This window comes from Netta rufina, assembly GCF_964035555.1.
Source record: "Netta rufina genome assembly, chromosome: 3".
NCBI classification, from domain to species: Eukaryota; Metazoa; Chordata; class Aves; order Anseriformes; family Anatidae; genus Netta; species Netta rufina.
The window spans coordinates 96,472,493-96,485,911 of record NC_140125.1 but is presented as its reverse complement, the minus strand read 5'-3'; the positions used below and the strand labels follow the sequence as shown (position 1 = coordinate 96,485,911).

General features: G+C 38.7%; 1 protein-coding gene across 1 annotated transcript in view; it reads left to right on the top strand.

The window, feature by feature from the left end:
• LRRC1 (leucine rich repeat containing 1) overlaps positions 1 to 13,048 on the top strand; it is a 68,263-nt gene extending 55,215 nt beyond the window's left edge. The window contains exons 11-14 of the mRNA XM_084283938.1: positions 7,297 to 7,412; positions 8,293 to 8,465; positions 9,854 to 9,990; positions 11,905 to 13,048. Of these exons, the coding sequence (XP_084140064.1) occupies positions 7,297 to 7,412; positions 8,293 to 8,465; positions 9,854 to 9,990; positions 11,905 to 12,063 (585 nt within the window). The 3' untranslated portion in view covers positions 12,064 to 13,048. The remainder of the gene's footprint in view (positions 1 to 7,296; positions 7,413 to 8,292; positions 8,466 to 9,853; positions 9,991 to 11,904) is intronic.
• The last annotated feature ends 371 nt before the right edge of the window (positions 13,049 to 13,419 follow it).

The following is a 13,419-nucleotide window of genomic DNA, read 5'->3' as shown; positions in this document are numbered from 1 at the left end:
ACAGAGAAGGGGCTACACGATAGCCCTTACTGTTTTCTTGTTTGGTTTGTAAATGTGTGGTGGAGTGGGGGTGAGGGCGGGAGGAGAAAGGTGTGAGTACTACAGCTTCCCTGTCAGGACAGTGTCTCCTCCGCAGAGGTGCTACTAGCTCTAAAGAGAAAATTACCGAGGGCGTACCCAGACGGGTTGCATAAATGCTACCAAGCGACGGGATCTTGGGAAAACTGTTCCTGGGTTGGGATCTAATGACAGTTTGATCTTGTGCTCATTCAGCAGAAAGCTTTCCGTGTCTTCACAAAGACCTTAATACATTTCGTGAGTGGCCAAAGCAATCTGTACATGAGACTTGTACAATTTTTTGTCTAGTGTAGCTGTAAACAGAATTGGGCTGTTACAGCATGGGAGGTTTTGCTGATGTGCTTCAGATTCAGACATAAGTCAAACAGGATAAATATGGGATACATCTGTTTGGGAGGGGTGACAGAACTGAGGACCTTGTACAGGAAAAAGAAGGTATTGATGCTGAACAAGAAACAGGGGACTGGGAATCAGAAGTGGATGGCAGAGGTAGAAGGCATTGCCCAGTCAGTGAAGGAGTGGGGATATGGAAGGTGAAGAACAAGAATGTGTGTGGAAAACATTGCTGGACGTAGGACTTCTGGGATTGGAGAGAAAGGGGAGGGGGCACTTGCAGAAAGAGTGGCATTAAGTATGGGACAAGTTTGTGTTTGAGGGAGGTGGCTGATGAGGAAACGAAAGGTGGTACCTGGAATGAGATGAGCTGAGAAATTGTAGAAAGCCCATGAAATAGAGATGGGAGGGGGTGATTCACAGCGAGCTTGGCAGAGAAACAGAGGAAACGGCTCCTTGGCATCCACTTCTTTGAAATAGATTGTTGTGTTTTTTTTGTTTGTTTATTTGTTTTTCTGGAAAGGTCTCCACACCTAAATGGCTTTCTCATTTGAACGAACACTTTGAAATCGCATGTAACAGAACGTTTCATTAAGTTTTGTTTTGCTTTTTTTTAAAGGAAGGAAGTTCTCAAACTGGAGGGTTGTATCCACCCTCTAGATCAGTGGGTTTGAATTCTGAGCTAGTAATGGTAACATACATCAACAGCTGATGCAGTGGTAGAGGCAAATGATCTTTTTCCCTTTGGGTGGCAGGGAGGAGCAATGTGGTGTTCTGGTGACATGTTCTGTTTCTACTTTCCTTCTCGCAATTACTGGCTTGGAAAAAAAACTAAAAATGCATCGATAGAGCACCTAAACTGAAAAATACATCACCATTATCTGTTTCTTAGAACATTCTGTTTGATAGTGAGAGAGCATACTGTCCTTTCCATTTATTTTCATCTCAAACTGACTAATTAATCCTTCAATCCAGCCAGTAGCCTGCTGTGTGTTGTTCAAGATGTCTCCTGAGATGGTGTGGTGAAGACTAGGGTCTCAGACCTTTACATGTCCATCAGTATTAGTAGCTGTATGCTGGTTCCCCCTTCACAGAAGTGGAGTGGAGTGTGCATAACAGATAATCTTGCTTGGTATCTTCCCCTGTTTTCCTGGCTCCTTTCTCTCTTCCTTCCTGTGCTTTACAGAACTGCTAGACCAGCTGTGCAGCTGTGGTCTTCGTCCTTATAAAAATGGGTGTGCAACATGGTTTTACTGATTTATCTTGGAGAGGGACAAAGATGCAGGGTCTGATAAAATGCATGTAGAAAACGTGGAGCTTTATGTTATAGAGAAGAACACATGCGACTGATACCATGTCTACACACTGGTACCTTTATTGGTCCATCCAGAATTATTCCTGTAGCAAAGGGAACGTTTCTAGGTATAATGGCAGAAATTGTGTGCCTGCTGTAATATTGTAATATAGTCTGGTGAGATAAATTCTGCATTTTAGCTTCTTTTTTTTTTGTTTTCTAACTGTTACCAGTTTACTTAGATTGGATTTGGGGTCAGCCTGGCAAACCATTACACTGTCAGATTGCTTCTGTGCACGCTTGTAAAACCGGCCTCCACCTTTTGGTGTAACATTTCTTGACTTGGGGTTATTGAGGAATTTGCTTGCGATACCCCTTCAAAGTTCCTGGTTCAAAGGTTCTCCTGGATGTGGTGTTGGTGTATAAGGCAAAATGCGAAACAGCTGAACGCCTGACAAAGGCTTGAGTCACAGTTTTCATCTTCAGTATCTCATCTTGCAGCTTGATCCCTCTCTCGGTGAACTGAGTAGTGAAACAGACTGCAGCAAGAACCGAGTATGTCCAAACCTGTTCGTAGTTACAAATGTTTTTCCCCTTCTACTTGAAAGACCTGCCTGGTGACTCTTTCGTATTGAAATCCCACCCTGGCACTGGAACGCTGGTGAAACTGGTGTGTTGATTTTGGCACTTACATAAATAACCTCCTTGGAATGTTTTCCAGTTCGTGTGCTTTCATTAATGAGTCTCTACAACTCGCAGAGATCTGGTAATGTGTCCTTCCTGGCCCTGAGGTATATTGTGGCTGAGAATTAGTACTGCAGGAGGTGAAACTGCAGGGTTTCTTTGGCAATAACCGTGCTTTTTACATTTCTTTTTTTTTTTTTTTAGCAAGCTGGGGCTGTTCTGTTGTTTCTGTTTTTGACTTCCTACATCTCTTCCCTCGTTTCTGTACATGTGTTTCTCAGAGAGAAAAAAGGCATTAGGGAAAAATGCAGGAAAACTTGTCTTGAAGCAGAGGGCAGGGAAGCTCTGTTGCTGTGCTCCTCGTGCACTATTTATTCACTGGTGGTGCAGGAGATACTGAACTGTGTTTGTAGAAGATTCTCCTAGCCAATTTAGAGTTAGTAATAGCTGATACTGCCCCTTACAGTGAATTGGGCAGTTTCTTCCATGTCTAAATATATTCTGTGCTTGCAATTAAGGAATTAATCCATGTTATCTGGGGCCAAGGAAAATTCTGACATTATTTGCTCTGAATCCAAACAAAATTTTGGTTGTGACACCCTGGAAAAGGTTTTACAACAAAACAGGAACTGTGTTTAAATTTCCAGTACATTTATCTGAGTTTTAAAAGCCTGGTGAGAGGTCTTGATGCCAACAGCTGTATTGAGAGTTAAATAAGAGATGTCACTGGGCCTCAACTAGTCACGTACTAAAACATAATTGTGGTATTTGTCACAACGGTGTATCTTTTGTATTTTTATACCCGTGTGAAAGAGCCTAACTGTTAAAGGACAGTGGAATTGAGTCATAGCATTTAAGCAGTTCACAGATGCTGAGACCAAAAGGTGTTATTCAACTAAAGTAACTTCCAAGGTCTTGTAAGTTTCCCACCTTTAATCTGTGCTTTGGTTTTAGAGCAGTAACAAGATGAGGATGTGTCATAACAATCAGTGAGATTCAGTCAGTGATGATGAATGGCTGTAACTGCGCAGCTGGACTTGAGAGGAACCAAAAGGGAGTTCTTGGAAGGGATCTAAAAGGGAAGACAGGGGTGAACCTGTAAGCTCTTCATGGGTTTATCTACAGAAAGCTGCAATTCAGGTGCAGTGGTGTCACCAGCAGGAAAAAACAAACGGCAACCACAAGGTTATCGTGACACAAAAGTGCAGCTAAAGACAGATGATCAAAAATGTGCAACTGATGCAGGTGTTGGAACAGCAACCTGTCTGCAGTAGAGAAAGGGAGCCATCAGCAACATCAGCAGAGAAGTGATGTGCTGAATTTAAATTCTGGAGGATTGTTTAAGATGAACGTGCACTGGGTATGTGGGTTTCAAAAAATGGGAAGCTGAAGTGATGGATGCTGGTCGTTCTCAGAATGTAGAGGGGAGTTATAGCAGCCAACTTGTTCTCTGTGCATATCCAAGTCTTACTGTTTCTCCAGAACAAAGAAGCTGATGAAAGATGAATATCAGAGTGAGATAGAAGAAGAAGAAGATAACCAACAAAGCTTCTCCAAGGGTAGAGTTATGTGTGGAACCAAAAGAAATCTCTGAAGACTCATACTCTTCAGAAAGCCCCCCAGATGCAAATAAGCGGTTCTGTTGAGAATTTACAGTACTTTAGAATCAACGATCTCAAAATTAGACCTTCATATTAACCATCATTTTCTACCTTAGATTCAGTCTGACCATTCTTTTGTTGTTTTTTAATCTGGAGCTTTAATTTGCTGTTCTCTGCAGGTGGTGAGATGATACAAGTGAGTAGCTCTTGCTAAAGTGGCTAGAATGAAACGTTTACTTAAAGACTTAGACAAACACAAGTCATTTGGGACATTTTCCTGATGTCCAGTTCCCCTCAGAAGGATGTGAGGACCTATTAAACCTGCAGGCTTTGGAGCAGTTATTCACGTGCCCAGACCTAAGCACATGCTTGTCCATTAAGCAAAGTCTTGTGCTCGAAATGAACGATGTGCTTAACTGTTAAGTGGGCTTGTGGTCCAAAATGTCTACTTGGTGCCTACGTCATGGTTTGGCGAGGTCTGCTGTAAGCATGTGATCACACCCAGGGAAAGCATGAGCAGAGTGTGCCTGGCTCTTTGTCAGTCAATGACTCTAAGCCAAACCAACAAAGTTCCTATATTGTGCTACTTCAGAGTGGTCACGGTGATGTGTTTCTTTCAGCTTGCCATTTGGTGTGTGTGTTGTGCCTCAATGATACCACCTTGGTTTTTCAAATGTTGGACCTGACGTCTTTCTGTACTGCTGAATGAGTCCAATCTTTTTTGAAATGACAAAGATTTAATTTTTTAAACTGTCAGTCTGTCTTTTTTTTTCTCTGTGATACCTTGCCTGATGCTAACTGCTTGTTAGATGCTGCCTGTGTTTTGAAAAGGTTTCATACAAAGGTTTCTGTATTGTCTGTTATGCCCTTCAGCTGCCCTCTTCAAATAAAAAAAAAATCACCGAAAAACCAAAACTCTACCTCTGAATGAACCAAACATTAACTTTAAAATAGCTGAAGACAGCAGCAGCTTGTGCATCCTAACCCTGTGTAGGAGTAGAATAATGTATGTTCTGTCTCCATTTGTTGGCATGCTCTTGTCCAGTATGGATAAAGAAACATGAATTGAACATCTTTTGTATTTTCTTAATTGTTAGCCGCTTGGAAAATTATGGGTCAGGTAAATTGATAACCCTGTAAGTATTATTCAGTCCACGGTTCTACTGTTACCTCTCATTAAACTGCTTTAAATGCATGACGACTCAGGCCGGCTGGTTCCACTGCTGCATTTTTCCATTGTCACACGTAACAGAAATTGCAGTCTCATCAGGGTTGCATGGCTTACTTCGTTTGTTTGCCTCAATTGTTTGGGTCTTCATGCTCCAAGACTGAATAATGCAAACTTCATTCATAGAAAAGCGAGCACTGTGTACGGTTAGGGCATCACTTGCCAGCTCATCAGCATCCACACAACTTTATCTTTTGCTTTTCACGACTCCTTGTGTTAGATAAACCAGTGAGACAGTTTATATCCTGTTTTTTTCTGTATGGCACTCCGTATCCTGCGAATGTGTCAAGGCAATTATTTAAGAATCTTTACATGCTTTCAAGTGACAAGCGGAATTCTTGTACTAAAAAGTGTTTGCTTGTGGTTTGAGCGCTGGTTTCTAAGGGCTTTGATTCACAAGCTAAAATAGCTAACAAGGTTGCTGCTCCTGTGTACACACGGGCTCCGAGAAGCTGCTACTCTTGTGAAATGGTGGCATCTTAGAGGGCAGTGATTGCAGAGAAACCAACCCAGATTTTGTTTTGTCAACAGAATGTTGTGCTGTAACTTGGTGCTCTAAATAGCTTGTGAATCAGAAGCCATGAGCAGCTGATACCTGCTTTCTTCCATTACAATGTATTTATGAAATAAAGGAAGGTGAGTGGGGTATAATTGCTCCATTTGATTGTTTTATTTTCTAACTCACAGTGGCATCCTTTTTAAAATGCCCTTCTCCTTGGTAAATAGCATAGGTTAAATTGAAATAATTTTTGCTTTGACTAGGGGAAAAGCTTTTGTGGTATTTGCCTGTAACCTAAAACTTGATTTTAGACTAAGCTGCAGATTTTCCAGGGACAGATCTGACAGTTAACTAGAACACATAAGTAATTTCAGCTCAGATTTGGATGCTTCTGACTTAGACTAAATGAGGCGTTGGCTGTATTGTAACAGAAGAAGCTTCTTACATGTGAGTAGCTGTAGAAGTCCCTAATTTTTGAGCTAAGGTCTTCTAATAGGTTTGCTGTCTTTAGTTCAGTTCTAAGTCTGCTTGACTTGAAAGCTTCAAAAGGCTTTGAATATTTTTCTTCTAATATTTGAAGAAAGGGAAGAAACTTTTTTCCACTCTTGCGAGTTTTGTCACTGGAAAATAAACAACAGCTTTTTGAAGCTATATAAGATAAGCAAACAAAGGTAAGTTTCTTTTGTGACTAGGAACAAAGAGTTACTTGAGGCAGCTTTCAAGTTGCTAAAACTAATAATCTTTATGTTTGTAGAAGTAGTAATTGCCATCTGGAACAAAAAGGCAATATTTTAAAATTGAATTTAGAGGGTTTATTTTTTCTGAAAAATACGTACCTTTGACGTAAATTACAGATACTTCAAGGGTAAAACTGAAATCTCATCTTTTGCACCCCAAAACTATCTTGGGAATGGAGCTGCTTAGGTTTGGGTAAATTAGTAGAGACAGAGGATATTAGATTGAATTGGCCAGTTCAGATGGGAATTATTTTGAAATTAGATGCTTCTAATAAAACGGGGCGTCAGAGATGTTACTCATAAAGCCTACTTTCTGTGAACTCTTCATTACTCTTTGCTGACTCAATAAATGTCAGGCGTTGATTGGTTTATTTAGCATTTTGTATTGCCTAAAGCCCCATTGCACTCATTTGTATATAAAGTTACCATGAGGAAAGAAAGAATTAATATGTAAATACTGAGCTCAGAAATATGGAACATTAAAGCTGGTATTTTTTGTGAGGGTAGTCTACAAAGTGACATCTGTGTGGTTACTGACATCTTCCTGGCTTGGAAGGCTATAAAAAGTAGGTAAAATTTGATGTATTTGTAAAGATACACATTATTCACAAATAAAGCTGTTCAAGAAACTGCTACAACATGCCAGCTTCAGGTCGGGCTTCTTTTAAGTTAACACTTGTTTGCAATCTGTACCCTTGGGTGACGTGTCTTGCAGGCATTGTAACTTGAATGTGCTATGACATCTTATGTGACCCATACTGCATGCCTTTGTTTGTGTTACAGTACTGCAATAAAAATAGTCTTTTTCTTTTTTTTTTCTTCCCATTTTTTCTCTAATATAGATCGGGGGATGCTGCAGTCTTAATGTCTTTTCTGTACGTGACAACAGATTGTCTCGAATTCCTTCTGAAATTTCACAAGCCACTGAACTTCATGTCCTGGATGTTGCAGGAAACAGGTGGGATTTTTGTACTGTCATGTTCTTTTGCTGGTTTTACATAATTGTTTATAATGACAGAAGACATTAGGTCTAAGAATGAAGTAGCAAAACCCCAATTATAACTGTTGTGTTAGCATTACTGTTGAAACTGTCAAAGCAATCTTCCCCTCTGGCCCAAAGTAGCATAAATTGCATATTGTTATGTGTACCTTTTCTGGATTGCTTTGACCCCAAGGAAGAGGTAGGATTTAAGGAAAAACTCTGGATTTGTGCATTTCTGAATTAAAACTGATAATCGAGGCAATTCTGTAGAGCTTCAGCTGAAACTGATGACAAGCATCACTGAGTGTCCTATTTTAGGCATAGCAGTGCAAGTGACAAACAATGCAACTTTGACTCTGCACCTTTTCATGAATCTTAGTTGATACACTTTACAAATCAAAGTTCAAAGAGGGGTGGATTGAAGCCTAAAACAGCAAATTAGTGCAGTTGCGTAGTAGGAAGTTAAAGAAAGTAGAGGAAAAGCAAACGGCATTTTGTCTGTGCAATATAATTATTTCATAAGCGTTTCTGTTCTGGCAATTGTATACATAAGGTTCCAGAGCAGGAGCAGCAGTCTGCCTTCCCAGGGCAGTTTATCACAGGAGAAAAAGCTCAGCATTATTTTAGCAGATATTCACAGCTACAGAGAATTACAGTGTAAAGTTAAGCTACAGATTGTTTCCAAAGGAGTGGGATAGTTTGAGTTGACAAATACTGTAATGCCTGTAACGTGAGGCATTATGTCACTCCTGCCTCTTCCAACTCAGGACTGTGTAGTTATGAGTCAACTTTATGACCATCGATTAAGTCTCCCGGAGATGACCCTGACTTTTTTCACTTTTCTTTTTTGAACTAGGCTGACGTATCTTCCCCTCTCGCTGACTACCTTAAAGCTGAAGGCTTTGTGGTTGTCTGATAACCAGTCCCAACCTTTGCTGACGTTTCAGACCGACACAGACCCTGAAACGGGAGAAAAGATTTTAACATGTGTATTACTTCCTCAAATGCCTTCTGAGCCTGGTTGCCAAGGTAAATGCTTAGAGATGGTTTTTGATCATGTATAGAAATACTACTGCTTTGTTTACTGTGTTTTCTGTTCCGGAAAGGTTTGTAAAACAGACTTTCTAATCTCTATGTATTAGCTCTGTTGAGCACAGTTATGGCTGAATTTTCACTTGTAAATTTTTTTTCTTTTGTAATCATAACTTGAAAATGCTTCCAGACATGTTACTGAAAATAAAATGCAACCAGGTACAAGACATAAAAATACAGACCTGGAGGAAGATGGCTTAATCATATCATTATTCCAGTGTTTGCCAGTGGGCCAAGTAGTGGTGTCCATATTTGTGTACATTGTTTATACACTTTAAATTACATATATATGGTGAAAACTGATGGTTTTCCAACTAGTCTTTTTATCAGAAAAATAATTGAATAGTTAGTAAAAAGCAGGAGATGTTGTACTTCTTAGCAAATGAATTTTCTTTCAAGCAGGCCTGCCTTACAATAACTTTATTATATTCTTTCACAAGCACAGAATTGTAATTATAAGTTACTTTTACCTTTTGTGGTGAAGCTTGCCTCTTGGTCAGGTGGAACTGTAAACTCTTTCACAGTTTGCTCTTCCACTAAGTTCTGGGTGTTATTTGTCCTCCGAAGCTTTTATAGCAATGTGTGAACATTGAATGGGATTCATCTGAGCTAATATTTAAACTCCTACTGTAATCACTGGAGAGTAATTCATCCTATCCCAGAACACTCCACCGAGTACAAAGGGAGCCTGAGGAGAGAAGCTCAGCTGTAGATATCCATATTATAGGTATCCATACTTAGGTGAGAGTAATTTAAATACTTTCAGATCTTTCAGTATTGTGGGACCAGAGCAAATAGAAACCGTTAAAACAGTAGCAGTGTAGAAATGGCTGTTTTGTGCCAGTCTCTGGGTTTTAAGAGAATAGAAGTTACATTAAGAATTAAAAGAAGTAAATGAGTTAATGCCTTTAGGTTTAGAGAAAATTAACAAGAAGAATAGTGGGGAGAGACAGACTTTAAAGGCTTGAGTAGTGGAAATCAAATTTCCTCTTCCCCAAATGAATCTTATGTCTTCAGGGATAGAAGATTGGAATTAAGATTGTTCAACACATGTGCATAGCAACAGTAAAAGGACAAGGTTGATAAAACTAATGATACTGTGATATGGAGTGTCATTTAGCTAAATGGCTAACATCAAGTGGCAGGCCTGATCTGAGAGAGAAACACTTACCAAGGCAAGTATCTTAAAGTAGGTAATCAACGCTGTAAAACCACCACAAGCCCGAAACAGCCCAGGTACAGAAACTTCTCATACAGAAACTTCTCTAACATGCTGGCATTCTAGACTTGCTGTGAATCTTCAGTTACGTTTGCTGTTTTAACAGATAACCTGCCACGATGTGGTGCGTTGGAGAGTTTGGTAAACGAAATGTCAGATGAAACGTGGAATGAGCGGGCAGTGAACAGAGTCAGTGCAATTCGCTTCTTAGAAGATGAAAAAGATGAAGAGGATAACGAAATGGTATGTTTTCTAAGTCTTTGGATACCTGCAGGCACTGTGACTTTAATGCAAAAGTGTGGAAAGTATGTGAGCTGTCTTGCTCTAAATTTCAGCTGTGACTGCATGCATTTTGTACACGTTTACAGTGGAAACTGTTCATGTTGACTGCTGAAACTTTTCATATAAACTTAAAATGTGTTTTTTTGTTTTGTTTTGTTTGTTTGTTTTTTTCTTTTTTTTTTTTCTGTTTGAATTTAACTTTAAGTTCTGATGCAGGGCAATCTTTGTTTTGTTTTCTTTCCTGTGTCTCCTCAGGATGTTTTCTTTCCAGCTTTCCAGAAACAAGATAGGATCTTCCTCTGCATCTGTGAAGCTTTACTGCCTGAAAGTATATAGGGCCTAATTTAGGATTCCAGCACTCTGGCATGTGTCTCCACCAAGTTTGCTACCCTGCTACATTGTTTGTCTCTCTTGTTTCTATTTCTTATCTTTCTTTGTGTTTCTCCCTTTTTCCTTTTTTCACCATTTGCATTGAAATAACCATAATGTCCATGAACGGCAAGGATTTTGCTCATTAGTTTCCCACTTAAAGGATATGGGAACATCTGTCACTGTACTTATCAGACCTCTCCATTAAGTTGGGCTTTGCATGTCCTGAAGATCAAAGTGCAACAGTCTTTAACTTTACTAACTTCTATTAACAATTAAATATCTACGTAAAGATTAAGACTGCTTCAATCAAATTTTCAGCATGCTTTTCTAATGCTCTAAAAACTTGCTGGTGGTCCTTGTTAGAGCTCAGCCTGAGGTAGTTCAGAGCACTCTCTGGGTTGTAGCACACTGCAAGCATGGTCTTACTTTAAAAAATGACTATAAAGATTCTTTCTTGGCAGGGAAATGAATATTTAAGTTTTCAAGTAAGATGCTTAGTCTAAAGTACCAGAAACGAAATGTCTTTGACAAGCATGGTTTTTAGATTAACTGATAAAGGATTTCAGAATGGTGCTTGTTAACCACTGTGCCAACCTGAGAATGCCCTTGCCAGGGCTCAGGTGTTATTGATAACTGCTTTCAGTCATGGTATTACAGCCTGACCTGAGGCAAGAATATTTTTTGGAGAAAAAGAGGGTTATGTTCCTTTTTGAGGGAGGTGGGATTTATAAGGAAGTCCTGACCAATCCATCCATTTATAGGTGGCTTACCAGTTCCAGTGTACATAGTTTACATACATACCACAGAAAAGTGATTGCACTTAGATATCTATTATGCTGATGCATATTGTGCAATTATTCCTGGTGTCCTGTGGGTCCCTAATCTGGACGCCAACTGAAGTTTTTGTAACTTTGGTTTTCTTTGCAAGTGTCAGCACAGTGATGTTAAATAGTCTTGGGTCTAAGATGCAAGAAAAATGTTCCCTCTTCTTGCTTTCAAGATACTTGTTTTCAATGGATAAGAGAACCAAACTGACTGCAAAGCATACAGATCTCCATGCAAAAGTGTAATTGACGCTGTAAAGAGATCTCGTTGGATTCTTTGGATTCTTTCAAAACCAGCTAAATCTTTTTTTTTTTTTTTTTTTTTTTAATCTTAATTCACTTGGATGGTTTTGAGAAAAAAAAATCCCGACTATATTAAAGAAAGTCTTAATTTTGGGAACTTGTACTTCATTTGAGTGGCTTTCAGATTTGTAGGTCAAGAGGAGAAAATATTTGCTCCTAGACAGTTCTTAAAACCTCTTTCACTGTCTTCATAAACAAGCAGCTATGGTAAAAACTTTCAAAATTAAGCTTAGTAGTTTGAAAAGGAAAAGGGGGGGATTTTTTTTTTTTTAAATCGATAGCTAATATTTGGTATGTAAATGCTAAAGCCTTGAAAGTGTATGTTGTTTTTCAAAGAGACAAAGGCAAAACCACTTATTGCACTGTTTATTTTTAGAGAACACTTCTAAGGCGAGCCACTCCACACCCTGGAGAATTAAAGAACATGAAAAAGACAGTGGAGAATTTACGGAATGATATGAATGCTGCTAAAGGACTGGATTCAAACAAAAACGAGGTCAATAATGCCATTGACAGAGTGACCACTTCTGTGTAGAATTTCATCTCCAGGTTTTACCTCCTGTGTCTTCCCCTGCTGTTGAAACGTTCCTGTCGTCTCCTGGGACCTCACTGAACCCCTTTTTTGTTTTTAACCAGAACCTGATTCATCATCTCCATATATGTGAAAAGTGCTGCCCACTGGAAGAAAGTGCCTTATTTCATCCAGGCAGTGAACCAATAATTTCCAAATCAATATTGTAATTTTAATAGTACTACACTTTTTAAAGTATAATACACTACTGTATGCAGAATACAATATTTTTGTCTTAAACACAGGGGAAATAATGCTTTTCATTTCCAGAGTGCTGGGATATCTTTTTCCCAGTGGCTGGATGTGCTGGTGAGAAATTTAGTTTTGTGGAAAAGATACAATTTTTTTTTATTTTTTTGGCAGCTCAGATGGTGTAAATTTTAAATTTTTGTATAGGACTTTCATAACAAAATGATGTATTTCATTTTTAAGAGAAAATTTATCTTGAGCGGTACATATTTTAGTATTTGTGGAAGAGAACAAGTTTCATGGACAACTGTACTCATTTGTTTGTACCACCCATTGTGCCTTATTGTGTCTTATACGTCATACTAGTCTTAAATATAGAAATCCTTGAAGAAAGTGAGTAGATCTAAACTTGGTCTTCTGTTTTAAATACGTTTTTCTTTTCAGACAGTAATTTGTTGAGATTTTTACAAAACAGAATTTACGTTTATGTCATGGGATTTTAGTTCGTGAAACACAAATGTTAGTTTTGTTGTGTACGGAATTAAGATTAAAATGACCAAACTGCTATTGTTTATTACATAATGCACTCACACTTTAACTTAGTTGTAAGGAAACATCTTGTTTTGGATGCAGTGTTGCATTGCAGTCACTAGAAATTCATGCTTCCATTGTTGTTTTTAAACGTGCCATCTGTAAAATAACTTGAAAAACAGCACGATAGACTTTCAGAAGCACAGTATGAAACTAGTTTTATGTATTACGCAAGAAAGCATGATTCTTTAAAGTGCTTTGGTGGTTTTATATACTTATATAAAACCATAATAAAAAAATCTTTAAAAGCTTCGGTATATTTATTGTATCATTAAAACAGCAATTAAAGTATGTATGGATTAATACTGGAATTTACTATCATTGTTACTGTGTTGCACTTCCAGTGGTCCAATGGTGATTTCAAGGTCTTATTATATCTGTGGGTTCTGGTTTGTTTACAACGGTAAGTATGAACTGAGCTGATTCAGTAAATAACAATTTTGCAAAATGCTGCTAGAGACTCATTTTTGGTGTCTATGGGGTTCTGTGTGTGCCATGAACTAACAAAGATCTCTGACTTGTTCAGCATGGGGACTTGAG